Source organism: Rutidosis leptorrhynchoides, chromosome 8, assembly GCF_046630445.1.
Source record: "Rutidosis leptorrhynchoides isolate AG116_Rl617_1_P2 chromosome 8, CSIRO_AGI_Rlap_v1, whole genome shotgun sequence".
Classification (NCBI taxonomy): Eukaryota; Viridiplantae; Streptophyta; class Magnoliopsida; order Asterales; family Asteraceae; genus Rutidosis; species Rutidosis leptorrhynchoides.
In genome coordinates this window covers 15,151,710-15,178,355 of record NC_092340.1, presented here as the reverse complement: position 1 = coordinate 15,178,355, position 26,646 = coordinate 15,151,710, and the positions used below count along the sequence as shown (strand labels likewise).

The 26,646-nt window shown below is 35.1% G+C and overlaps 3 protein-coding genes across 4 annotated transcripts; 2 read left to right on the top strand and 1 right to left on the bottom strand.

The window, feature by feature from the left end:
• Positions 1-1,587: 1,587 nt before the first annotated feature.
• LOC139864868 (pachytene checkpoint protein 2 homolog) lies at positions 1,588-6,329 on the top strand. 2 transcript variants are annotated; one of them, XM_071853431.1, is made up of 12 exons: positions 1,588-2,054; positions 2,166-2,229; positions 2,396-2,502; positions 2,668-2,735; positions 2,840-2,943; positions 3,037-3,141; positions 3,393-3,482; positions 3,522-3,597; positions 3,686-3,758; positions 3,851-3,906; positions 4,250-4,343; positions 4,933-6,329. In XM_071853431.1, exons 1-12 carry the CDS (start codon positions 1,910-1,912, stop codon positions 4,992-4,994), a joined length of 1,044 nt encoding a protein of 347 aa, XP_071709532.1. In that variant the 5' UTR covers positions 1,588-1,909; the 3' UTR covers positions 4,995-6,329. The 2 variants fall into 2 exon arrangements, with proteins under 2 accessions (XP_071709532.1, XP_071709531.1); XM_071853430.1 differs by having other exon boundaries at positions 3,393-3,597.
• Positions 5,029-6,154, top strand: LOC139863189 (F-box protein CPR1-like). The gene is made up of 2 exons (XM_071851837.1): positions 5,029-5,596; positions 5,670-6,154. The coding sequence occupies exons 1-2, from the start codon at positions 5,029-5,031 to the stop codon at positions 6,152-6,154; spliced, it is 1,053 nt and encodes a 350-aa protein (XP_071707938.1).
• A 5,243-nt stretch (positions 6,330-11,572) lies between the features above and the next one.
• Positions 11,573-14,312, bottom strand: LOC139863084 (uncharacterized). The gene is made up of 3 exons (XM_071851728.1): positions 14,225-14,312; positions 13,354-13,462; positions 11,573-13,177 (listed from the first exon to the last, which is right to left on the bottom strand). Exons 2-3 carry the CDS (start codon positions 13,442-13,444, stop codon positions 11,745-11,747), a joined length of 1,524 nt encoding a protein of 507 aa, XP_071707829.1. The 5' UTR covers positions 13,445-13,462; positions 14,225-14,312; the 3' UTR covers positions 11,573-11,744.
• Between the last annotated feature and the right edge of the window lie 12,334 nt (positions 14,313-26,646).

The window sequence follows — 26,646 nt, the reverse complement described above, 5'->3', positions numbered from 1 at the left end:
GATCGCTCATTTTTCTGAATCTAACTTGATCATGTGCAGCATGGTCTTTTGTATTTAACTCAGTGACATTGCAAATTGTAACAGTATCACCATGACATATGAGTAGAAGCGTCATACATCACAAAAAAGATACAATTATAATGTCACTGTGTCTTACTTATCCATACTATCTGAAGTCCAATATGGAGGATTCAGATGAGAAATTGCAATCACTAGGCAACTTACAAGCTCATTGAGATGATTCCTATCTTTTGCAAGGCCATAAACAGATTAACTCTCCATAATTACAAACTAATGGGTCAAAAAATTGCGCTTGTTCATGGTTACGGTACTGTATGTAATTTGTTTTATAGAATCCAGTGATTGTATAGGTATAGAAATCTAGATGTGTATAATATTCTCTCTTTTTTAGTTATGTTTTTTTAACATGCTTTAGGAAGGCAAAAATGTAATTAGTTGGTTATGCCCATCTTCTGTGTTTTGTTCTTCCTATTGTTGGGTGCAAATCAAAGTCCTACATTGGTCATGAGACAAAACAAATGTATGAATATAAGTCTAAGGGAACTCTCTCTACTACTAGTTGGGTTAGAGAATAGAGGGACTCTTGAGCTTATATTGTAGGACATTTTGTTGGGCTATACAATTCTATCAGTCATGTTGTTGAGCTATACAATTCTATTAGTCACATCGTGTGTGGCTAGATCAAAATACACGTATCAGACCAAACGTTATTGTTGTTTTAGGGGTTTTTGATTATGACTTGCTAGAGGTTTTTGATGGGTTAGGATTGACACATAAAAATTGAAGATTAAGATTATCACAAACAAAAACTATATAATAAATCACCTTATCCGGCATGGGCTTTAAGTATTAATGAAGCAGGCGAATCAAGAATTTATTTTCGATCACCTTAAAACACCCGGCTTTAACATATAATTATACTTAAAAAAATCGATCGTGTGCGGCTAGATCAAACTACACGTATCATGCCATCTGTTATTGTGACCGTGACGTTCAAATGAATATGGGTTTGGGGTTTTTTTCTTTTTCTTTTTGGGCTAAAATAACGATAACATAAATCAAGTCTTTTCATCAATCGATGAAGAAGACGAACAAAGATATAATCGAACCAAACACAGACCAAGGCTCGGAAGCAGTTTTCAAATACTAAACAAAGAGCCTAAGCTAATTAAACCGGATCCTCGAGCAACCGTAACACTAAAACGAACACGGATCACAATCAGAAACAAGAACCAATACAAAATCCAGATCTAATCAAACACTATAAATACAAAAACGAACCAAAAGGCTCAAACAATTACCCGGCAACCGCTTTACCTTTACCTTTCCGAGTTTTTATGATCGGCTTAACAACTACACCGTCAACCTTCAACCGATTTAATTTCTTGCCTCCCCGATTTTCAATCGCATATGAAGAGACCTTTGTCGAAGCGTTACCAATCATAATACCCGGCACGGGAGTAGGAAGCGAACCTTCCTTCTCCAGACTTTCAAAAAAGCCAAGGTTCCGATCAACTACTAATAACCCAGAAACGTTGTTGTCGGAAACTCCAAGCTCTTCTTCATCCGGAATCGCGAACTCGATTTGGGGGGTTTTTGATTATGACTTGCTAGACGTTTTAATGACTTATGGTTAACTTAATATTTTTGATGCCCGGGGGCGATGGGACGAAAAAATGCCCTCTCCAGCTTAGTTTGGTAAACAAACCCAAGCTAACGACTGATGAATAATCTTCAGTTTATTACATATTTAAATTTCAATTGCAATGTTATTACTACGAAATAATTCATCGTTTTGCATAAGAAAGAAACTTTTATTTTTGACATTTGGGGAAATCACAAACCCTAAAATCTAGCTGCTCACAATTTCCAATTGCAACTGCTCATTATGGAAACCAGTGCTCCAATGGAAATCACCGTTCAAACTCTCACCAACGGAGACAACATCAACTACCGGACGGACATCATCCCGGAGCTCGCAGTAACTTCTTCTCCGGCGCCGGCAGTGGCTGAAGACAAGTTCTTCGTTTCAGGTTAACTAAACCTTAGCTATACGTGTATAACCATGTAACAACTGATTATAGCTCCGTTGTAGACCTATTTTTGGAATTTGAAGAAGTTGAATTTTGTGATAATTGTTGTAGTTGAAGCTTGCTTGAAGCCTTCTAGCACAGCTCAAATGGAGGACGTAAAATTAGCTGTTGAAAGGTAATTAAGATTATGATAAATATGTTGATTAGATTTATTAGATGAGGCACTTTAATTAAATCAATAGGTAAGTCTTCTATATGTGGTGAACTATCATGCCTGCATTAGTAATTTATAAGTTTTTTTTTTTTTTTTTTTTTTTTTTTTTTTTTTTAATTATGTCCAGAATGCTGGAAAAGAGGAAGTTAAGCTATGTTTATGGTCCAGTTGACGTTCCTTCTGATGAAACCTTTCTTGTAGACAATGTGCAAAGAATATGTATATGTGACACAAGTATACCTTTCTACTATGTATTGGACCTACCATAGTTGGCGAAGGAATTAAAAGGAGCTCGGCTGGTTTATTTTTATTGCAAAACAATACACAATATGCGATTTCGCTCTAATTTTATTTTTTGATTTGTAAATGTCTTGATATCATCAATGTCTTTTTTCGCAGAGGAATGGGTTGCAAACCATGATATTATGTTGTTTTGGCAAGTCAAACCTCTTGTGCACGTCTATCAGGTAATCTAATACTGTATGTTATCATTTGTGACATATAATTTGGAATGTGTTCCTATCCCTTATGTTTCACCTATGATGATGTGGATGTAATTGTTACTTTATAGCTTAGTGAAGATGGACCGTGCGAAGATTTGGATGGGGATAACCAAATTTTTAGCTTTAGTAAATGGATTCTTCCTGCAAAGAAATTTGATGGCATGTGGGAAAGGTTAAAACACAACACAGCTATACTATATCATTATATTTATATTATTATATCATTATATAATAGTGATTTAAAACTGAAAAATGAATTCTGCAGCTTAATTTACGAATCTGATCTCAAGCAACGGTTATTGAAATATGCTGCTAGTGCTTTGCTATTTACTGAAAAGGGCGTTGACCCTTTACTTGTAGCATGGAACCGGTAAGTTCTCTCTCTTTGTGTGTGTGTGTGTGTGTGTGCGCGCGTGTGTGTGTTTGGTGGATTCATGTATAGTTATTACTTGGTTCTATAAGTTTCATTGATCATTTAGCTGAAATTTGATTCTTAGTTCTGATAATGTGAATTTGATTGGTGTTATTCGTGTTTTATGCTTAGAAAATAAATATAACACTTGACAAATTGTGAAACTTATCATCACAAAATTTGATTGTCTATGCTTGTTTCATTTGCAGTATCATTTTACTGTATGGTCCTCCTGGAACAGGCAAGACATGTTTATGCAAAGCATTGGCACAAAAGTTGTCCATACGTTTTAACTCTAGGTTTGTATTTGAGTATTCATGTTTAGTTAAAAAAAACAGATACCCACATTCTCAACTGGTCCAAGTTAATGCACGTTTGTTGTTCAGTAAATGGTTATCTGAAAGTGGAAAATTGGTAACTGTTACACCTTTGTTATTTATTTATTTGTGGTTAATTAGGTTCAGCTTGTAACCATCAAATCTAATTTGCATATTGGTTTTAGGTTCAGGTTGGCAAGATTTTTCAGAAAATTCAGGAAATGGTGGATAAAAACGATCTTGTATTTGTTTTGATTGGTGAGAAATTCGTATTAGTTTCAAATTGGTTTTTTCAGTAAGTTGAAATATTATATTATTGACAAAAAATACTAATAGCTCGCAATCTGCAGAAGAAGTTGAAAGCTTAGCTGCTTTATCTGGATCAGAACATTCAGATTCTATACGGGTATTAACTACACTTGGCAATTAAGACCCATTCTCCAAAATTTGGGTCCATTGGGTCTTGAGAAAACAAAAGGAATGGGTCCAATATGGACCCATTTTAGTCCATTAATATATTAGAGGGTCCATCTATACCTGTTAAAACCCATTTCAATAAACAAAAGAAAAAAAATATATAAATTTTAAAATAAAATAAAAAAATATTAAAAATTACATATCAGGAAGTATTTATTGTTCTTAGTTAACAGTTCCTAGCCAATAACCATTTTTTAGATGTACTATCGAATCTGTGTTTAATCTTTATTAGATAGATGACTGATCTAACCACGTGGATATTTGATTATCAGGTGGTTAATGCTTTAATGGCCCAGATGGATAAATTGAAGTCCTCACCAAATGTGATTATTCTTCTGACCACATCTAACATAACAGCTGCTAGCGGTAGGTTTACAAGTCTTTATTAATATCTAAAACTTGCACCATTTTTTGTATTTTTGTACACATTGAATGCACAATTCCTTTACTTATTCTACTACTTAATTGTTTGTACTTAAATCCATCTCCCATATATTATAAGACCAAACTAACATGCTCTAGCCCTAAGGTTGCAATATGGGCAGATCTTCCATGCTACTTGTCTACGTTACGGGTTAAATTGGTTGACACAAAAACCATTTTGTCCATATTTTATATTTCATTTTATTATTCATTATTCGTATGGCTAATGATCTCAGAAGCTAATCCATTTATTTATATATATTTAACTCTTTCATTTCATGAAATCATTTAAAAGGTGTAAAAATACACTTTGGGCCACTTTTGAGTTTTGCTGCATCATTTTACCTATTTCTTCTAATTAGCATTTTACGTGCTTGTCCGATTATAGATAAATTGTAACCCACCCTGATCAACCACTCATAAGGCCATAAGTAAATGCAAGCATTGGTCAAAATTTCCCACCTCTACTATAATAGTAGCAGTGTCGATCTAAAGAGTATTATAAATAAATAAAAAATACTTTTTTATCCAGGGACTGAGTGGAAGATCTTTAAGGAAACTTCCTTTCTTGGCTCATGCTGCACTTGCCCATGATCAATGTCCCGACCCCACTAAGTTGTTGCTTACAATGATCGACATTATTAATAAAGATCTGTCTCCCCTAAGTCAACTTTCACTGGACCTAATCGAATCAATTCTTCATTTTCTACCACCTAAATCCTTAGCCCGTTTCAAATCGGTTTCAAAACGATGGTACTCTTTGATTTCCAGTCCCGATTTTATCAAAACCCATATTCAAAAGTTGAACAAAAACAATCCCAATCCTGACCCCACCCACCTCATTTTACGTTCCTATGTTGTTGATGATGATTCTCTCTATTCGCTTGATATAAAGCAACTCAGCACTCAAACCACACCCACAACCGTAACTGCTAAACCCCTTGATTTACATTTACCGAAACCACGTTTACGTTTGCTAGGGTCTTGCAACGGGCTTGTTCTAGCATGTGATGCATCTTATAACCTCTATCTAGTCAATCCAACTACAAAAAAGACCTTGAAAGTTCTAGTTGGAAAACAGTGGGCTACATATGGATTTGGCTATGATTCTTCTAAAGATGATTATAAAATACTGTTAATTCCAGATTTTGGAATAATGCCCAATCCAGATTTTAATCCTGACAACAAATTCGTGGGTGTGTATAGTTTACGTAACAAATCATGGAGAAATATTTATAACCCACCTAACCAAGTACATGATGATTGTAGTTCATTTGGGGTACTCAAACAATAATCTTCACTTTATAGTAGGACGTGACTTGGAAATTTCTATTGCTGCGTTTTGTTTAGCTGATGAAGAATTTCATGTAATTGAATTTCCCAAAATTGTTAAACATGATGATAAAACGTGTTCGGAGCTATTAACTCTTGGTGAGAAACTAGCTGCGGTTATCTGTGTTCGGTGCCACGATCGTATAGCTGATTATGAATTGTGGGTGATGGAGGAGTACGGGGTTCCCAACTCTTGGAAGAAACTTTGTGACATTGAAAATGACATTGATCTCGATGATGAATTCTTTGCTAGTATCAGCAATCGGGATATTTTGGTGGGCAATAGTGATTCGGATGAAATCTGTATATACAATATGGATGAAAGCAGATACACAAGTGTAAAAGTTAAAAGGTGTTCTCAAGATTTCTTAGTTGAGGGTGTGTATGTAGAAAGCTTTGAATCACTTGAACGCTTTTGTTAGAGCAACACTTGTTTTTTTCCTTTCTTTCAGTAACGTAGTATGATGTTTGGGTGCAATATGTCTTTTGTTATTTGTATCTTTGGACTATGATACTTGATAATAGAATGCACATTTTCTACTTTAGCTTGTATGAAAATGCTAAGTTGGATTAGTGAAACTATATATTAGTGCACAACATTGCAGTCTCTTTTGTGAATGGTATTGTAAACTTGTTTGGGTGAAGTAGAAATTGTTGTAACGTTGTGTTTGCAGATTTTTATTGGGGTAAAAGTCAAACCGATAGTTTTGGAAGGAAATGATGGTTGTTTAGGTTTTTTAAAGTTAAAAGTCGTTTTGTACCCATTTGGACTCTTTTGACCTGTTTGATCATTTTGTACCCGTTTGAAATATCTTGTGCAGTGTCAAATGACGAAAGTACCCTCACGTGTTCACTTTGTAGTGACTTCAAACGGGACTCCAGTTCTTGTATAAAATCGCCTCATGTGTGTTTTTCAGTAGTCAAATTTCAGAGATGAAATGATCAATCTTTGTATGTAATTCTGTGATTTGATCATTAGTATTGATATATTAGCTACACATGAATATACTTCCTCTTGCAACCCCAGATTCTTATCTTTCTCAGAATCAAGTTTTTCTGTAACAAAGCTATTTCTTGCTGAGTTGACCCAAGTTGACCTTGCAACCAATGAGTTTCATCTGTGCTACTGGGCCAATAAAAGTGGACTGATTTGGTGTCAATTTTGGGTCGGGCGAATTGGGGTTCAGAAACATGATAAAAGAATGCCACTGTTACCTATGAAGTCCAATACAGAGGATTTAGAAGGAGAAATTGAGTTGACTAAGCACATGATAGAAAAAAATATCTAACAATGTGGAAAATAACAAATTAATGACATTAAACCATAAGAATTCAAAACAAACATAGCCTGATGTTCTTTGTCAACTAACGAGGAAATAATAATACAGTAATAAACAATGAGAGCAATATGCATGCAACAATAATGAGCATCAAAAGTTGTAGATAGACTCATGATATGGATAGACAAAGGGCCATTGTTGGAACTCAGGACAGCGTGGCGAAGCATGACATGGCGCCGAAAAGTGACCGTGTGTCGAAGTGTGAGAGTGCGACGAAGTAAAATCATGGAGCTCTTGGTAACTTTTTGATAAAAAATTTAATCTTAAGAATTTTCCAGGTATTTTAACCACCAAGAACGAGTCGTCTGCTTTTTCTCCCAACACAACAGATAATACATCAATCTCAAATTCAAGGCCATATGGAGTGTTGACCCATTGACTCACTGGTCCACCAAATTCCGCAAGATCAACATGGTATTTCACGAACCATTCTGAATAATCTCTTTTCAATTCATAAATTTTGTACTTGGAAAAGATATTACATTCTGTTGCAATTAGAAGAAAGTGATCTTGTGAATCAAATATATAACTTGTGTCATCATAATGAACGCCAGTAGGAGTTTGCTTTTCATAAAGCATCTCTTGATCCAAATTAAAATACACAATAAATCCACAATTATCAATCCAATGAATGGCGTTGTTCCAGTATACACCACTCTCAAACTCGATTATTGAGTTTCTAGAGATATAACCTTTATACGAAAGCTTGCAAATACGAGTTTCTGAGAAATACATATTTATCCGATACTCATCTGATTCCAAGTGAATATCAACAAATATAATTCTATAATGAGGTGATTTTGAAGGATCAAAAGCTATGTTCAAACCTATATGAACAAAGTCATCATCATCAAGTCCAGGGCCATCAATCTTAGTTATTTGGTTGATGGTAGGATTGTACACGTAATTTTTTCCGTTAGATGCTAATTTCCCTTCAATATATTCCGGTAAACCACTACACAACATTAAACCGTTACAAGAGTGTTCAATAAAAATTTCTTTGGAACTCGGATCAAAATCGAGGGTCTTAATCTGGGCTTTTACAGGATTATCCACGTTGAATGGTACAAATAAATATTCACGTTGAAGGGGAGTCAGGGCGTTTGAGATGTTTGAATGTAGGGTTTGTAATTAGAGAGTACCAGTGTTTGGATATAGACTTAAACAGTAACAACGATCTTACCGGTAATCGTAATAGGATTTCAGTCAGAAGATCATCGCAGGAAACAACTTTCTCAGCAGACAACGAAGAGAAAGATAAAGAATGAGTAGCCATTAATTAATGAATGATTATTGTCTCGTTACTTTACTCTGATCTTTTTTTTTTTTTTTTTTTTTTAGTTTTATGTTGTGATCTCGTAAGTCCGTTAAGATCAACACATATAAGAATTGAAGGTTTAGATAATCACAAAAGAAAACTATATAATATATAAATCACCTTTACGGAATATTTTTATTGTTTCCAAAATCAAGCAAAAAATTTTACTTGATCTGCAGGAAACTTTTAATTATTGTTTACTTACGGAGTAAATTTTTTTTGCATCAGACTTGCATATAAATGTTCAAAAAACGTAGCTCATTCGTTGCAGATCGTATCTTTTAGCTGGGACTGTAAATGGGCTGGACTATCTTGGGCTTTAATTATTAAAGCATTTTATTTCCCTTTTATTTTAACAGTATACTTATTAGTCAATAAGTCAGTAGTTTTCACCGGTGTCTTGCGGCCAGATCTAAATACACGTATAACACCATCTTGTTATTGACATTGTGATGGGGTTTTTGATTGTGACTTGCAGTTTCAGTCTTCTATGGGATGTGATCTGAATCCCAGTCTTGAATGAGACAAAAAATGCCCTCCCTAACTTAATTTGGTAAACAAACATCATACTATTTTTAAAAGCTCTACGTTATACTCGAGCTAAACAACTAATGAACATTACGACTTTCCTACATATTTAAATTTAAATGTTATTACATGAATATACTTCCTCTTGCAGAGCATTCATCCAAACTTTTATTTCTGACATTTAGAAACCAAAAATGTTTCTGTCCGGAACTTTGTTTTTGGCAAAACAACCAGATAACCCAAAAACAAAACCCCAAAATAAACACGAAACAGAGTGCGAGAAATCTAAGCCACCGGGCAACGATTCCAAACCATCTACCACCAGTTCGGGTCAAATCCTGAAGAAAGACAAAAAGCGCTATTTGATAAGCCTGCGTAGTATTAGGTAGTTGGTCATTGGATGGGATGAGACAGACAGGTTCAAGAATGGTCGGATTAAACAGAACTAATACCGATAAGCGAACACAAACAAACATATAACGGTACCTACAAACATGAACTTATAGGCCATCGACATTAAGTTGGTCATTGAATGGGATGAGACAGACAGGTTCAAAAATGGCCGGACTAAACAGAACTAACACCGATAAACAAACACAAACAAACATAAAACGGGACCTACAAACATGAACTTATAGGCCATCGACATTAAATTTAGCTAACTAGGCAATGCGAACCTTTCTGCCCTTAAATTTACTCGTTCTCGGTTAGGAACGGATGCGGAGTTAATGAGCTTTCCTTCAACGCGACAATTATTGAAACAATGAAACCTTTCATTTCCTTTTCAATAAAAACCCGCAAATCTACCCGTGGAGGGACCACAACCATCACTTCCTAGAGGATTCAAAGAGGTACAATTGTACAACCAACGGCATCAACAGCGATATGATATTCATGAAAAAGTGTTTGTACTGCTTCGCCAAAGTCGAGGTCATTATCCGGATCTTATAAGCAAAATCCGGCACCAACTACATTTATGTTTAAAATTGTTTTATATGGGCATATAAAACAATAATTGTTTTATATGGGCATATAGCCTTGATCGGAAACGAGACATCTTGATCGGCATATAGCCTTGATCGGTCCAACTACATTTCAGATTACAGTTAGGCCCATACAAAACTTGGTCGTTGGCAAATGAAAGACTTACAAAAATGGGCTATTGACCAAAAAGCTCATTTTACCAACTAGTTATAACAATTCGCCTTAAAAAAAGTTATTGCCAAAAGGTTGTCCTGCGACAATAAGACTCGTGATTTTTGTGTCATGCCCGTGGAATTTCAAGTTGCTATGCGTAGTTTACGCACTGGGCGAAAAAAACAGCGGGTTGCAAGGTCACATGGTCTAGACAGCGAACTAGTTGTGTTTTGAATTAGTTGTGTTTATTCCTTTTAAGTTCAAAAAAAATGCGAATGTGGCATTTATGAAATTCAAACAAAATGAATGTGGGTATAAATCCAACAAGGATAAAGGAGGCTTTTGGGGATGATTCTCAAAGGAGTTGGAAATATTGATTGATTTGTCGTGCCAAATGTTGTGATATTTGTAACACTATATCAGCCACCTCACAAATACAGAACTACAACCCACAACAAGATACGAATTGGGAGTGTTAAAATTGATAATAAAAAGACTTTTTGTATGTATTGATAGTTTATTACAGTATTATTAGTGAATTGTCTTTGCTTGAATTAATACTTGTTACAATTGATATAGCTAAACTATTTATCTATACTAATTTGCCTCAAATGGCTCTACGTTTAAATTAGGCAGGGGAGCCTATAACTTTATAAATAAATTTATTTAAAAACTTCATAAACTTAGTAAATCATGATTGTTATTGCCGATTATCAAATCCGTATCATGATTGTAAAGCATGATTATTTTTCCCGACTAATACTCTTTGATTCACACGCCCCTTCGTGTCAAAAGTTAAATATGTCATTTTGTATTGAACTCTATATGGGCCATCGAGTTGATTACTTTTGGTTAATAACTATGCGGTCAACTACAAAATATGTCTAACTGATAGTTTTGTAAGGAAATGATGGTTCTTTAGGTGTTTTAAAGTTAAAAGTCATTTTGTACCCATATGGACCCTTTTGACCCGTTTAATCATTCTGGTGTCAAATTGATTAATGGTTTATTTGGACACGCCCACTTTGTTGTATTAAGTGTGTTGGTAAATTTTGGTGTTTTAAAATTTAGTTTAGGGGGTATTTTGGTTAATGAACTTATTTTGACCTAATTAAAAGTAAAAGCACATATTCTGGCCCGTTTGGAAAATTTTGAGGAATTGAAGTTACTAACAAGTTATTCCCATTTTTTGCTCTCTGAAATTGTATTGTTTCATGGGTGTCAAAAACAAACAATCAATTAAATCAAATTATACAATGAAGTTCAAATTTATCACATTTAATGGTGTCAAAAAGAGCGAAAAATGTGATTGTTTCATGGGGAGAATTGAGAGTTGATCTGATTAAGGCCTTCAAAAGATAGTAATTGCAATTTCTGCCTCTGAATCCATCCATCCATCGTATTATGAAAGACAACCAAATTACCGAGACAAATTCACACAACCAATTTACCGAAATGCATATTATACTAGTAAGAAAGAAATAATAGCATTAAATTCGACATACATATAGTTCGATAAAAACATATTCAAACCATGTATCTTTAAAATCCATGAAGGAAACAAAAAATCACCTATATTATAGAAGTATCACCAAGAGATGTGAATAACATATGTAACACGAATAGCCTCTTGTAACAAAACAAACGAACTTACCAACCATGTTGTCACAAAATGCAGATCTCGTGAATCTAAGATGTCAAAACAACATGCCTTTTGTTACCAACGAATGCTTGACGAAGTTCTTTGTATCCCGACATGTAATGTTCCAAAGAAAACGACAGTTGTCGTATCGCTTCCCTTTTCTCCTCTGCTCTAACTAAAATAACTTCCCTTTGCTTCTCAACCTCTTTTTCCAATTCCAACACTTTCAATCTCAACTCATTTGTACTTTCTTGTGCAGTGTCAAATGACGAAAGTACCCTCACGTGTTCAGTTTGTAGTGACTTCAAACGGGTCTCCAGTTCTTGTACTAAATGACCCTGAGAAATCTTCTCAGCTTGTAATGTGTCAAATTGAGCTTTAAGTCCATCTTTCTCTAACATCAACGCGTCCAATTTTTTGTTCAAATCGTTAACTGAAAAACTTTTTTCCGTGACCTCCATTTTCAACCTTCCAAAATCAGCATTCCAGGTATCTTCTTTTGCCTTCAGTAATGAAATTTCAGACATGAAATGATCAATCTTTGTATGTAATTCTGTGATTTGATCATTGCGTATTGATATATCAGCTACACATGAATATACTTCCTCTTGCAACCCCAGATTCTTATCTTTCTCAGAATCAAGTTTTTTCTGTAACAAAGCTAGTTCTTGCTGAGTTGACCCAAGTTGACCTTGCAACAAATAAGTTTCTTCACAAATTTTGCTTGACAGTTCATGCTTCAACATCACAATTTCATCTTCTGCTTCTATTAGTTTCTCATTGGACCCCAACAACTCTTTTTCCATTATTTCAGCTTTAAGATTAGCATCAGAAATCATAAGATCAAGGTCAGCCACCTCAGTTTGAAGCTCAAACACCTTCGCTTTCTCAGTTTCAAAACCTAATTCATGTTCTTGAATCTTGTTCTTTAACTTAGTATTTTCATCTTCTAAAGTCTGAACCTTTTTGTTCAAACTAACAATCTCTTCTTCCAAATTTGAAATCTTTTTAAATAACTCATCAGGAACTTTAGTTTCTTTTACCTTCAACACATCATCATTGACTGGTGAAATTAACAGCTTGTTAATAGACATGAAAGATTCTGAATCAGAATCTGATGATACAGAAAATGAAGATTCCGAACCTTCAATTTTAGAAACATAAGAACCCCCACTCATTACATCAAAACCGATAGGTGTTCTGAATTTTTGTGTGTTACTCATTTGATCAGGCATAAACATCTGAGTAACTTGAGGAGAACTCGAATCATAACAATCAAGATGCTGGTTTTTAATCAAAGATTGACCATTCCCATTGACTTTTTCAATTAAATTAACATGTTGATCTGCTAACACACTGTGCATACGCGATAATTCAGCGACACGTGGCATCAATTTAGTCTTCATGTCATCATTAACTTCAGATAAATTTCCACCTTGTTCTATCAGCATAAAGATTTCTTTGATACACTTCTGAAACCCTAGTTTCCATGAAATTACCATTACGTACGCAATTAGTGTGGAGATCTTATTATCTGAATTTGAAAAATTGAAGTAATTTGTTTAGCAATGGAAACATTCAAAAATGATTATCTTGATTTTAAGTTACCAAACAACAAATTTATTTCAATATGTGTATTTGTAATATGGATCTCACCTTCAACATTTTCTGCAACACATACAGAAATAGCAGAATTAATCTGATTATCATCCTTCAGCAACAGCGATTTTGTCTCCAAACGTTCCATTTCGAATGACTAGCTCCCCTGCAATATAAGAATAGCATAACATAAGATAAAGTAAACTTTATACACTAACAGTATACGATTACTAGCTTAGAGCAATAACAAGACAACATCCAGTAATAAAGTATTTCAATAAACTTATTTTCCATTATCAAAATATATAGTTTCTGTAGATCAACAACTTTTATCAATTATTTTGTATTTCACTCACAATAAATGTGAGAACCGGCGATCTAATTTATCATTAATTAAGCTGTAAGCACTTAACTAAACATGCAATTTCAAACGCTCTGTACAATAATTTCGGATCTCTAATAACTCAACAAGTAAGCACGTTAAAAAAACTCACTAACCAAAGTGAATATAGCGGATCAGATCCATTCAATCATTTATATCAGGCAATTTGCAAACATATCATTATCAAAAATTTAACATCAAAGTGAATTTTACGCTGTAAGCACTTATTAAAAAACAGCTAACCTAAGTGAACATAACGGATCAGATCAATTCAATAATATATATCAGACAATTTGCAATCATAATCAAAAATTTATTAGCAAAGTGAATTTTAAGCTGTAAGCACTTAATAAAAAAACGCTAACCAAAGTGAATTCAACAGATCAGATCAATTCAATCATTTATATCAGACAAATTGCAAGCATAATTATCAATTTAATAGCAATAAACAGAAGCACCAAAGATTGGCTATTATCAATCAATACTAAGTATTATTTTTTACTAAAACGTGAATTAAAGGAAATTAAATAGAGAATTACGACTAACCTTTTACAAAAACTGAAATTGAATCGAAACAAGAGCAGGTAATCACCAAATGATAAGATCAATTCTATATCTCTGTGCGTGTTTTATTATAGTGGTGTGTAGTGTATGAAGACAATTAGAAACGGGTGAAAAAGGGCTCCGAACACGAAGAAGAATACGGGATTTAGGGACCGGATGTTACCCGCCTTTTAGCCGTTTAAATATGTATGGACTATAATACCCTTAGGTTTTCAAATTTCAAAACGAATTTGGGCAGTTACGTGAGGGGTGTTTAGGGTAATTTGAATTGAAGGGGGTGTTTCATGTGAGTGGAGACAGCTAATTGACAGCAATAATTGAAAGGGCCCACATGTGACTTGGGCCGCCCGATGCATCTTTTCAAAATTTTGGAAATTGTATAGCGGGAAGATTAATTATTTTATATTAAAAATCTATTATTTCCTTGTGATACTAATTAAAGATTAAAGTATCAATAACTCCCGACAAAATTACATGGCTTGTCCATGTGGTTTGTATGAAAATTCACTCCGAATCCTTTAAATTTTTTATTGCATTTCGAATCCTCAAGGTTTCTATTTGTTTCAATGCTTGTCTCTCCAACTGACCACCGTTTAATGTTTTCGTTACTCTCACATGCCTAGCACATCGTCATTTACACATGTCTTCGTTGTCACTATTAGTCTATCACACATCTTCTTTCCATCTACATTCTCAAATAAAAATTAATATCAAAAATCAAACCCACTTTGTACTTCATTCATGCCAAAATTAAATCCGAATTAAAATACCTCCAAATAAACTGCACTTTCATTCAAGTGCAAATAATCCTAATTTAACGCTTAAACCAACACTTCCATTCAAGTGTTAAGTCGTATCCAAGTGTAAAATTCAATCGTAATGAAAAGAGGGAGAGTGTGAGTGAACCCTGCAATTCGCTATCGAAGTAAACCCTAATTTAATTTAACGACGTCAATAGCAAATTGTTACTGGAAAATGAAACCTGCAACTCTTAAGGGTTTCGTCAATGGTGGTAGTGGTGGTCGTGACTTCATGGCTTCTCTGGCAACCTTAAATCAAATCAGGTCTAACGATTCATCAGTTCACTAATGGTGGCGGTGCCAGGTCATCTTCTCCAGCGAACTTCCCAACCCTGGTTATCAATAAATAAAAGGGTTATCAACGACTCACCAGTTCACGAAGCAAAGGGTTACGTGCCAATGGTGAATCCATCAGTTTCAGTCGATTTCGAGCTTTCGAGGTAAATACAATGTTGATGACGTAAGTGATATTACTCTTATGAAATGGGGGTTCAGTCGGTTTCGAGGTCAAACTTGTAACAGACTGAAACCGGAGTTAGAAGTAAGATTACTTAATTGCCCTTAGATTTATATCTGTGTTTAAAATATGCTTTTATTTTAATAATATGTGTATTGTTAATTGAATATGTGGTTAAGACCAGTTTGTGACAAGAGTCACAGAACAGGTTCGTTTGTTTAATTTGGACTCCGTTATGGCCTCCTAACGAGGTACGAAAGATATTAGATAACTGGTAAATACTCGTGTGTTGTGGAGTATGGGTTTTAATACCCACTTAAGAGTGTAATCTGCTTATTTTCTTCCCATTTCTAGATATTTCTCAAAACTTGTACGTACCTAAACTTACACCATCTCAAACCCTAATCTAATCCAAGCTAGAAATTGAATTGTGAGGCTTTAAGGATTGATTCATATCATCTTTAAGATCATTAATCCAGATTTGTTTGCTTAAATTCGTATGTTAATTCATAGAAATTGGGTTTTGGGTGTAAAATGGGTTTTTGATGAATATGAGCTTGAATCTTCATGTTTTGTGTTTGTTATGATTAATTGATGTTAGAAATAGTTGCTATATAGTTTATATAATGTTTTTCAAGTGGTTTTGGTGTTAGAACTTGCAAAAATCAAGATTTGGAGTCAAAAACGCGAAAAACAGCGAGCTGGAGCTGTTCATCAGCTCCCACACGTTTGAGGGCTCAACCACGTGGTTGAGCATGCATTTGAGGGCTCAACCACGTGGTTGAGGGCTCAACCACACGTTTGAGGTCTCCGCCACGCGGTTGAGCACTGGTCAGCTTTTGATAAATTTGAAAAGGGCGTAACTTTCAAATTGTAACTCCGTTTTCGACGAATAAACTATCGTTGGAATCGTCTTGAGGTGTACTTTCCAATGATAAGGTTTTAAGAAGCTAGATAAAACTTTATTTTGGTCAAAAAAGGGTTTTTAGGGTGTATGCTTTGTTTTGCACACATGTGAGTGTCGGTATTGATTAAATTTGTGATGTAGACTTATCATATAGTGAATGCATGATTGTATGTGTTAAATTACAGTATTTATTGATGTTTTATGTGTGCATTTTGGGGTTGAAACCTGTCTATACAATTGCTGCTAGTGTTCTTCATCACTCGCACGAGTGAGCCTTCACTCGTACGGTTGGGGTGGTCAACCGTGTTATGAACCATGCGAGTGAGTGGTTAAGGAGAGCTATTATTTTGGTTAAGATGATACGTACGGTTGAGATGTGACTCGTGCGAGTCACTGGTCACTCGTGTGGCGAACCGTATGGATCAGGTGATTCATGGATGGATGTTTAGTCATAGACCAAACGTACGAGTGAGTTATCAACCGCACGGTTGAGTGTTCTCAAATGTGCGAGTGTGGGTGTTATTCGTACGGTTGGCAGTAGTTTTAAGTGTTTAAGTGTTGATCTATAGCGTTGTTGTCTTGTTATTAATTTAATATCAAGACATAATTACTGACTGTGTTATGTCTATTCTCAGGTGGAAAAGAGAAAGATAAGACTCAGAAAGATTAGACCTCTGAGAATCTTCAGTTGCTGGTAATTGGTGAGTGGGTCTATCTTCGGATAGAGTTTAAGTAGCAAATCATGCTACTGTGGATTACTCTGATTACCTTATGTAGCGTAGTGATTGTCATGCTAGGTGGATAGTTGTATGCTATGTGATTTATATATGTTGTATATGTGTACTGTGGTTGACACCAGCCATTCCAAGGGCGGTTGGGGACTTTCAACCATTCCTAGGGCAGTTGAAGTCCATGTGAGCTCAACCATTCCAAGGGAGGTTGAGTCCAAGTCCTACAGTCTGTTTAGTATAGCATAGAAGAACGCATGTGTTGCGTTTGGATAGTTATGCAGAGACTGGTAGGAAGGACTATCGGTAGATCCTAGCCCGATCAACTAGGTTCGTGTGCCCGTACAAGCCGCCGATCCTCATATTGTCGTTGTTTGTATGCTTGATGGTTGTAAGCATGTTAGTTGACTGTTGTCTGATGGATTGCTTAAGTTTAATCTGTAGATAGATTCCATTCACTTAGCGGTGCGCTAATCCCCCACATTCCTCCCCCTGCAGGTTTAGCTACTGCTGATGGGATCGGGCATTGATGTAGAAGACATGTTTGACTTGCAACTCTGATGCGGACTTTTGTAACCGTGTCTGTAATAACGTAACACCGTTTGATAAAGTAAACTTAATTAAGTAATTTTTGTACTAATGTAATTACATTGTGATTTTATTAAATATGACTTCCGATGTGTTATAAAAAAAATGGCCGGTGTTACAAGTTGGTATCAGAGCGTAGGTTTGACAGCAAGTACATGCGTGTATTTTGTTCTCAAACCTTGAGTGGAATAAAACATGTCCGTGGGTGGAGTTAAGTGAATGCAGGGATACATGTACGTTAGTTGTGATTGAGCTAACCCGTTATCCACTAAGCTTTTGTGTGAGTTGTTTTGTAGCACATGTATGGCTAACAGAGATGCAAACGCTACCGGCCCGACAAACCCCGAAACATACAGATCACCAGACGAGGGTGTTGAGTCCGATGATGATGATCAACAGAGTTATATTCATGAGTTAGAAAGTAAACTGAAAGAAGCTCAGGATAAAATTATTGAGCTTGAGTTGGTAAATCCTGCGGGAAATGATGATGTGCCACCTGGATTTCCGACAGCACAATCTCAAACCGTACCCAACATGAACCAGACTCAATTCCAATACCCATTGCAAAATCAACCACCTCAACAGTACTTCATGCCACCACAAAATACTTTCCCTTTTCAAAATCCAATGTTAATGAACCCGTACCAAATGCAGATGTTCCAACAACCCTTTGTTCAACACCATAAGAAATGTACTTACAAACAGTTCTTAGATTGTAAACCCCCAGAATATTCGGGAAGTTTTGACCCGACAGAAACTATGAATTGGTTGATGGAGGTTGAAAGGGCTTTGGAAGCCTGTCAATGTGAACCAGAGTTGCGGGTTACGTATGCTTGTAGATTGCTAAAGGGTAGAGCTATGGTTTGGTGGAATGCGTTGACATCAAGTATTCCAAAGGAGAATGTTAAGCAGATTACTTGGGAACAATTTCATTGGAAGGTTGGTGAACAGTATTATTCTTCGTTCGATCTTAACTGATTGAAGACTGAGTTTTTAGAAATAAGAATGACGCCTCAGATGTCAATTGATGAAGTGATTGGTAAGTTTATGGATAAGTTGAGATTTGTCTCTCAGTGGGTACCAGATGAAGCATCAAGAATTCAACATTTTGTTAATGTGATCTTGCCAGAATACAGAATGTCAGTAAGGATGGCGATTAGTTTGTCTCAGGCCTTTGTTATAGCTAGAATGGTGGAAAGTGATTTGAAAGCGGCAAGAGGAATGATGACAGGGAGTGTGATGACTCCGAGTGGTCAAACGGGTGGTCAATCCAGTGGTAAGTCAAAGAAATCATTTAGGTATAGAAAGAAAAGTAAGAGTCGACAGAGTGGTTCAGGGTCTGGATCAGGTAGAGGGAATTGGTGCCACACTTGTAAGTCTACACACAGTGGTCAATGCTCAGAGGCTACCAGAAGATGTCTGAGATGTGGTGCAGTAGGACATGAGTCTCAAAGGTGTTCGTTTCTAGGAAATGTGTGTTGGAGTTGTCATCAACCAGGGCATCGTGCTATAAGTTGTCCGTCCAAGAGTGTGAGTTCCGGGGTAGGGTCAGGTGCGTGTTCAGCATCAGTTGGAGGGTCTACTGCCTCGAGTGGGTAGAAGAGGAAGAACCCTCCTACAGCAGAGGCCAGAGCTTTTCAGATGTCAGTTAAGAAGGCTACTGAAACTGACGATGTGATCACCGGTATGTTTTTAATCAACTCAATACCTGCTCGTGTATTGTTTGATTGTGGTGCGAATAAGTATTTTATGTCATTAGACTTTTGTGCTAAGTTGAATTTACCTGCTACTGTGATGCCTGAATCGGTTAGAGTAGAGGTAGGTGATGGAAAGATTACACCAGTCACAACGTTTGTGACTGGGGTTAGTATTGATATTGAAGGAAAGTCATTTCCTATGACTTGTTTAGTGTTACTCATTCCTAGTTTTGATGTAGTGTTAGGAATGGATTGGCTGAGCCCACTTAGAGCTAGTATTAAGTGCGATAGGAAAATGATTTCCGTTCGTTTAGCCGATGGAACCCGTGTTATAGCCCGAGGGGAACGGGGTAAGTATAATTTTCCGTTGATATCAATGATGAAAGCCAAGAAATCCTTATTCAAAGGGTGTGAATCGTTCCTAGCTTATATAGTAGATGGTAAGAAAGAAAAGAAAGCGATAGCCGATATTCCGGTAGTTTCAGAGTTTCCAGAAGTGTTTCCAGACGAGTTACCAGGGTTACCGCCGGTAAGAGAAGTAGAGTATAAGATTGAATTGGTGCCGGGAGCCACTCCAGTTGCCAAAGCCCCATATCGTTTAGCGCCATCAGAAATTCATGAGATGATGTCACAAATTCAGGAGCTATTGGATCGTGGGTTTATTAGACCGAGTTCTTCTCCTTGGGGTGTCCCGATATTATTTGTTAAAAAGAAAGACGGTACCATGCGTATGTGTATAGATTATCGGGAGTTGAATAAGAGAACAGTAAAGAATAAGTACCCGCTGTCTAGAATAGATGATTTATTCAATCAGTTGCAGGGTGCTTCATACTTCTCCAAGATAGATTTACGATCTGGGTATCATTAGGTTAGAGTTGCAGAATCTGACATCCCGAAGACATCGTTTAGAACTAGGTACGGTCATTATGAGTTCTTGGTCATTCCGTTTGGGTTAACCAACGCGCCAGCAGTCTCCATGGATCTGATGAATAGGGTGTGTTGTCCGTTTCTAGATAAATTCGTGATTGTGTTTATAGATGACATATTAGTGTATTCAAAGACAGAGGTTGAGCACGTTGAACATTTAAGACATGTGTTGAATGTGTTGAAACAGGAACAGTTATTTTCAAAATTTTCTAAGTGTGAATTCTGGTTGATAGAAGTACAGTTTTTGGGTCATGTAATTTGCGCGGAGGGTATAAAAGTTGATCCATCAAAGATTGATGCGGTTATGAATTGGAAATCGCCAAGAAATCTGACAGAAATTAAGAGTTTTTTGGGATTAGCTGGTTACTACCGAAGGTTCACAAAAGATTTCTCGAAAATAGCGGGTCCGTTGACTAAGTTGACTCGAAAAGACATAGCCTTCTGATGGGGTGATGATCAAGAGAAGGCTTTTTAGACTTTGAAACAATTATTGTGTCAGGATCCAGTGTTAGCATTACCAGAAGGTTTAGATGACTTCATGGTCTATTGTGATGTGTCTTTCGCCTGGTTGGGTTGTGTATTGATGCAGAGAGATAAGGTGATCGCGTATGCCTCCAGACAGTTGAAAGTTCATGAAAGAAATTATCCTGTACATGATTTAGAAATGGTTGCTGTAGTGTTTGCTCTGAAGCTATGGAGACATTATTTGTATGGGACACATTGTGTAATATATACAGATCACAAGAGCTTACAATATATTTTCTCTCAGAAAGAATTGAATATGCGTCAGACACGGTGGTAAGAGCTGATTAAACACTACGATTGTGAAATCAAGTACCATCCGGGTAAAGCAAATGTCATAGCAGATGCGTTAAGTCGTAAAAAGTCAGGTGAGAATGTAAAATTTCTGCGTTTGAGTATAACTTCAGATTTGATCGATCAATTACGAACTGTTATGAAAAGACCCGTTCATACCGATTATAAACGATTCACAATAGTTGATTTCATTGCGAGGTATTTGACCTCTATATGATACATTTTACAAACATTGCATTTGTTTTTAAAAGACAAACTTTCTTTACATCGAAAGTTGACGGCATGCATACCATTTCATAATACATCCAACTATAATTGACTTAATAATAATCTTGATGAACTCAATGACTCGAATGTAACATCTTTTGAAATATGCCATGAATGACACCAAGTAATATCTCTAAATGAGCAAATGCACAGTGAAAGATTTCTTTCATACTTGAGAATAAACATGCTTAAAAGTGTCAACCAAAAGGTTGGTGAGTTCATAGTTTTATCATAAACAATAAAATTCATCATTTTTATAGACCACAAGATTTTAAATACAGTACACTTATCTCGTGTACGAAACCATTTTTCATAATGCTTGGCAGAGTAGGTTCGTATCCTTTTCTCCCCCGTAGGTTGCCTCGCGATTTTTAAATAACCGTACACATATCTCGTGCACAAAAATAATACACATAAACTGTGTATAAAAATCATTCTCTCGATACATAGCATTCAATTTGATTTCATTGCTCAACATGGTAACCGACCTTAACATATAATGCGCATCAATAATATCCCCAAAACAGAACATCTCGTCTGTATAAATATATAAACTTCGAAGTACTAAACACCACGCCCACTAGCCCTTCCGTCTAGTGAACATTCTGGGTGGGGGTGTTAAACCCGGTAGCTACCTTTAGGATTCGCGTGAATTAGGGCCATACCCGTTTCTAATTCTTAGGTTACCAAGCAATAATAATCAGGGGAAATATTCACAACAATTAGTGGCAATTATAACGTCCAACGATTTCACTAATAATCCACAAAACTTCTGTCTGCATAATAATTCATTCGAGAAATGTTTTGCTTGTGTCTATCTCGTCAAACATTTATAAAAGCATCTCATGTATTCCAAAAATATAGATTGTAAAAGCATTGAATAAAACAGTTGTAAATCAGTTATAAAGCAGCGCATGTATTCTCAGTCCCAAAAATATAAAGAGTAAAAGGAAATCAAATGAACTCACAATACGATATTTTGTAGTAAAAATATGCATACGACGATACTGAACAATGCAGGGTTGGCATCGGATTCACGAACCTATATCATTCATATATATATTAAAACATATATTTGTAATCGAACAATATTTATATTATTAGTGATATACTTGTTATTTTAATAAATTATGTGTTTCATTAATAACTTAATTAAATGTATTTATTTTATATACTTTAAATAAATAAAAATGTAAATATAGTTTAGTTAAATATATTTCTATATGATTAATTTTTATTGTAGTAATCATAATAATATTAGTAGTAATATTGATAATAATAATAATAATAATATGATTTTTATAAAAATAATAATGATGCTAGTAATAATAATAAAAATGATAATAATAATAATATTAATGTAAAAATAATATAAATGTTAAAATAATAATAATAGGGATAGTAAAATAATAATGATAAAAATAATGATAATTCTAATAATAATAATAATGATACTTAATAATAATAATAATAATAGTTTTAATAATAATAATATTAATAATTTTCAAAAATAATAATAGGTATTTGTCATAAACTAAATCATACTTTTTCTTAATAATCATAATTATATCATTAACCTATTTTAATTCATAAACTTAATCCTAAATTTTATTTTTAAACCTAACCTTAACATTTTAATAACATTAATAATAATAATAATAATAATAATAATAATAATAATAATAATAATAATAATAATAAAAAAAAAAAAAAAAAATAATAATAATAATAATAATAATAATAATAATAATAATAATAATAGTAATAGTAATAATAATAATGAGTAATAAGTAAACTACCTCAAGGAAGTAATCCTAAAAAAAATGCCCAAGTCCGGGTTTGAACCCGTGATGTCCCGCTAACCCGATAACACCCTCCTAACCGTTCCTCCATCTGGTTCTTTCTGATTAAACTCACAGATTATATTTATTTCACCTGATTTTTCTGTCTCTTCTACTTCTTCTTCCTCTCTACCTAAATCTTGACATGATCATCATACTTAATCCATTATCATCATCTACGCTCATCATCTTTACTAATTATCATCAATATTTTATTTCTCGATCATCATTATTAATATCATGTTCCATGACCACGATCAACATTATCTCCCCATCATCGTCATTATCATTCTAATCGTGTTTACCTTAATATCGAAACTATCATCCTTATTTACCATCTTCTCAACCTTACATCCATAATCATCCTTACTATTAATTAACATCACCATCTATCCATCGTCTAACATCTATATATTTATCATCATCCAATAATTTCCATTTATCATTGTCAATAGAAATAGAATAGAATTGGAAACAGAAGCATATATTAACATCACCTTAATTCATTTCACAGAATTCATCATTTGGTTGCTGGCCCAACACCACAAGAGTAATATGGCCCATTCCTTACTCTAGTCCATCTAGAAAATTACGGCTCAATTAGAAACAATATATGAAGCCCAAACTAATCGGTCCACTTGAAAAGATAAAAACATGGTGATAAGGAGAACACTCACAAAGCAGTTCGATTTCTTTTATAATAAACAAATGGAGTTGAATGTTTGGTACATGTCGGACATTATGTTCCAATTTGCTCCACATGCACATTTAATAATGTGCTGTAAAGTAACACTCTTTAAAATTTAAGTTGACAATCTATTAAACAATAACATATGTCACTAGTTTAGTTTAGTTACTTTGCTTAACCGAAAAAAAAATAGTTACAGCAATGGGTTTTTATCGAACATAAGGGTTGCTATGTGGGGTTCGGTGATAGTCATGGGTTGGTCTCAAAGTGGTGATGAAGATGGTGTTGTAAAGGTGGTGGTGGAAGTGGGTGTTAGAAGGTGGTGAAAGTATTGAGATTGATCATGGTTGTGGAGCTCGATCATAATAGTAACAGAGATAGAAACGCTACAGCAGCAGGTAGGGCTATTTTGGGTGTGTTCTACATCGACCGACACGGTAAAATAAGATAGTAGTAGTAGCAAAATGTTTGATTGGGATGATTTCAAACAGAAAAAGAAGACAAGAAGGTGGTTGTGGGTCTTGGTTCTCAGTTTGTAGGGTTTTCAAAGTAGAACCATGGGTTTCAATGAAGATGGTGATGGTTGTTGTCGAGAGGTGGTGCTTGTTTAAGAAAGAAATGGAATTTAAAACGTAAGTGGGTTTGGTTGGTAACTTTGTTCAAATCATAACAGCGAGTAGCAGGCAATTTAAATGGGTTATTTGTTCGTGGTTTAGTAGACGATGGGTGAAGATCGATCAATAAAAGAAAAGCGTTGGTTAATGGGTCTGTGGTGGTTTACATGGTGATCGAGGTGGTATAAGGTGGTGACGTTCGGAAATTGATGGTTCTTGAACTCAAATAGAAACTAAAATTGGCAGATGGTTAATATGGTGATTTGTAGGAGAGAATAGAACAAGATGAGGGAATATATATCTATATCTTTTGTAATGTATATGTATATATTTATATTAAGTGTAAAGATGCCAGGTAACACATACAGTATCAAATTATAATCACAATATCAATCATAAGTCTAAAAGGAAATAGTATTTCAAATAGTTAAGCCATCGGTGATTTGTATGATTGTGCCGACAATTTTTACGAAATGCTATATCGTACTCCGTGTTGGTCCCTTAATAACAACAGGAGTATTGTAGAGGGGGGTGAATACAATTTCTTTCAATTAACTTAACAGTTAAACTCGATTATTCTTTATTGATTGAATCACAAAGAATCACAACTATTAATTTTCAACGATTATTCTTTATTGATTGAATCACAAAGAATCACAACTATCCTTGGTGGAATGATAGTTGGTTAATACAAATTACCTAGATTATAGCTAAGAGGTGAACTAAAAGCTATTACACGTTTTTGACTCTAGAAAAATAAACCCACACCACTAGTTGTTACAATAGTGGATACAATAATTTATAGTAGTCATATTAACTGTGTAATGGTTCTATTGTCCACTGGTATATAGGATGTCTGTACTTGTGGGGACAACTGAATCAGAGAGCTTGCTCTCCTCTTTCCTCTTTGGTAGCTATTTGCATGAACACCCCAATTCGGTTTGGCACCACTATTTGATTAAACAAATAGAATGTTGTATTCCCTAGGTGTTGACAAAGTACAACCCATGTCTGCACATCCGTTAAACTTCTGCATTCCCACGCGGTCTTGTAAGGTCACTTGTCAGCCGCCGACGCGTGTCTTTTTCTGTTCAACATTGTCTTTGACTTCTGTTGAATAGTACCATTGATGTAGACCACTCGGGAAACTAATATGCTTATAATGGAGCATAGCTGTCTTGTGTAGTAAGATGCATTCCAGCTGTGCTGGTTCTTCATTGTTGAGTCACTTGATATTCTTGAATTGCTGAGTACACATCCTGTGCTGATTGAAGAACACTGTCTACCTTGTGCTGGTAGACTGAGCAGCAAACTTAAATACTCGACACAGCAATATCTGCTGTCTATACATAAACAAACTTGTGTTGTCTGCACATAACATTTTAGTGCCAATAAATTACAGTTTTGTCATAATTAAATCCTTAATTATTTTGGGGACTCAACAATCTCCCCCTATTTGATGATGACAAAACCTATGACATATAGAGAAAACACTAAAGCCAGCACCGAGGGACCTAATGAAAAATAGGCAGTAAATTTGTCCCTTTTTAAGTTTGTTTTTAGGATCTTTTGCTGAGTTATCCATATCTTATAATTTGATATGATTTTGAAGATAAACTCATTTCACTTTCATTACAACAGAGTATATACAGTAATTACAGGAACATCATAATGAAAAATAAAATAAACAAAATATACAATTTAAGCACTAGAGGGCTATCTATCTTTATCTTTATCTAATTCTTCTTCAGATAGCTCCTCTTGTTTGATTCTCCAGGATTCAGGAAATAGGATAGGTATATCAGCAGGATCAAATACAGGAATATGAGGAGGTAGAATGATGCGATCTCTTCTTTGTGGGCCTTCACCAGTAGATTTCTTCCCTTTAGATTTTTGAGAAAGTACTTCTTCTACGTTTACCACTGGTGCATTCCCAAATTTTGTAGCTTTGTTGAAGAGATCTTGGAGTTCTGGCTTCAATGACTTTTTAATACCACTTTCAGCTTTACCAATGAAATACTCCAATATCTCCATCTATTCACTGAATCCTAAAGATCGCAACTCATCATAATTT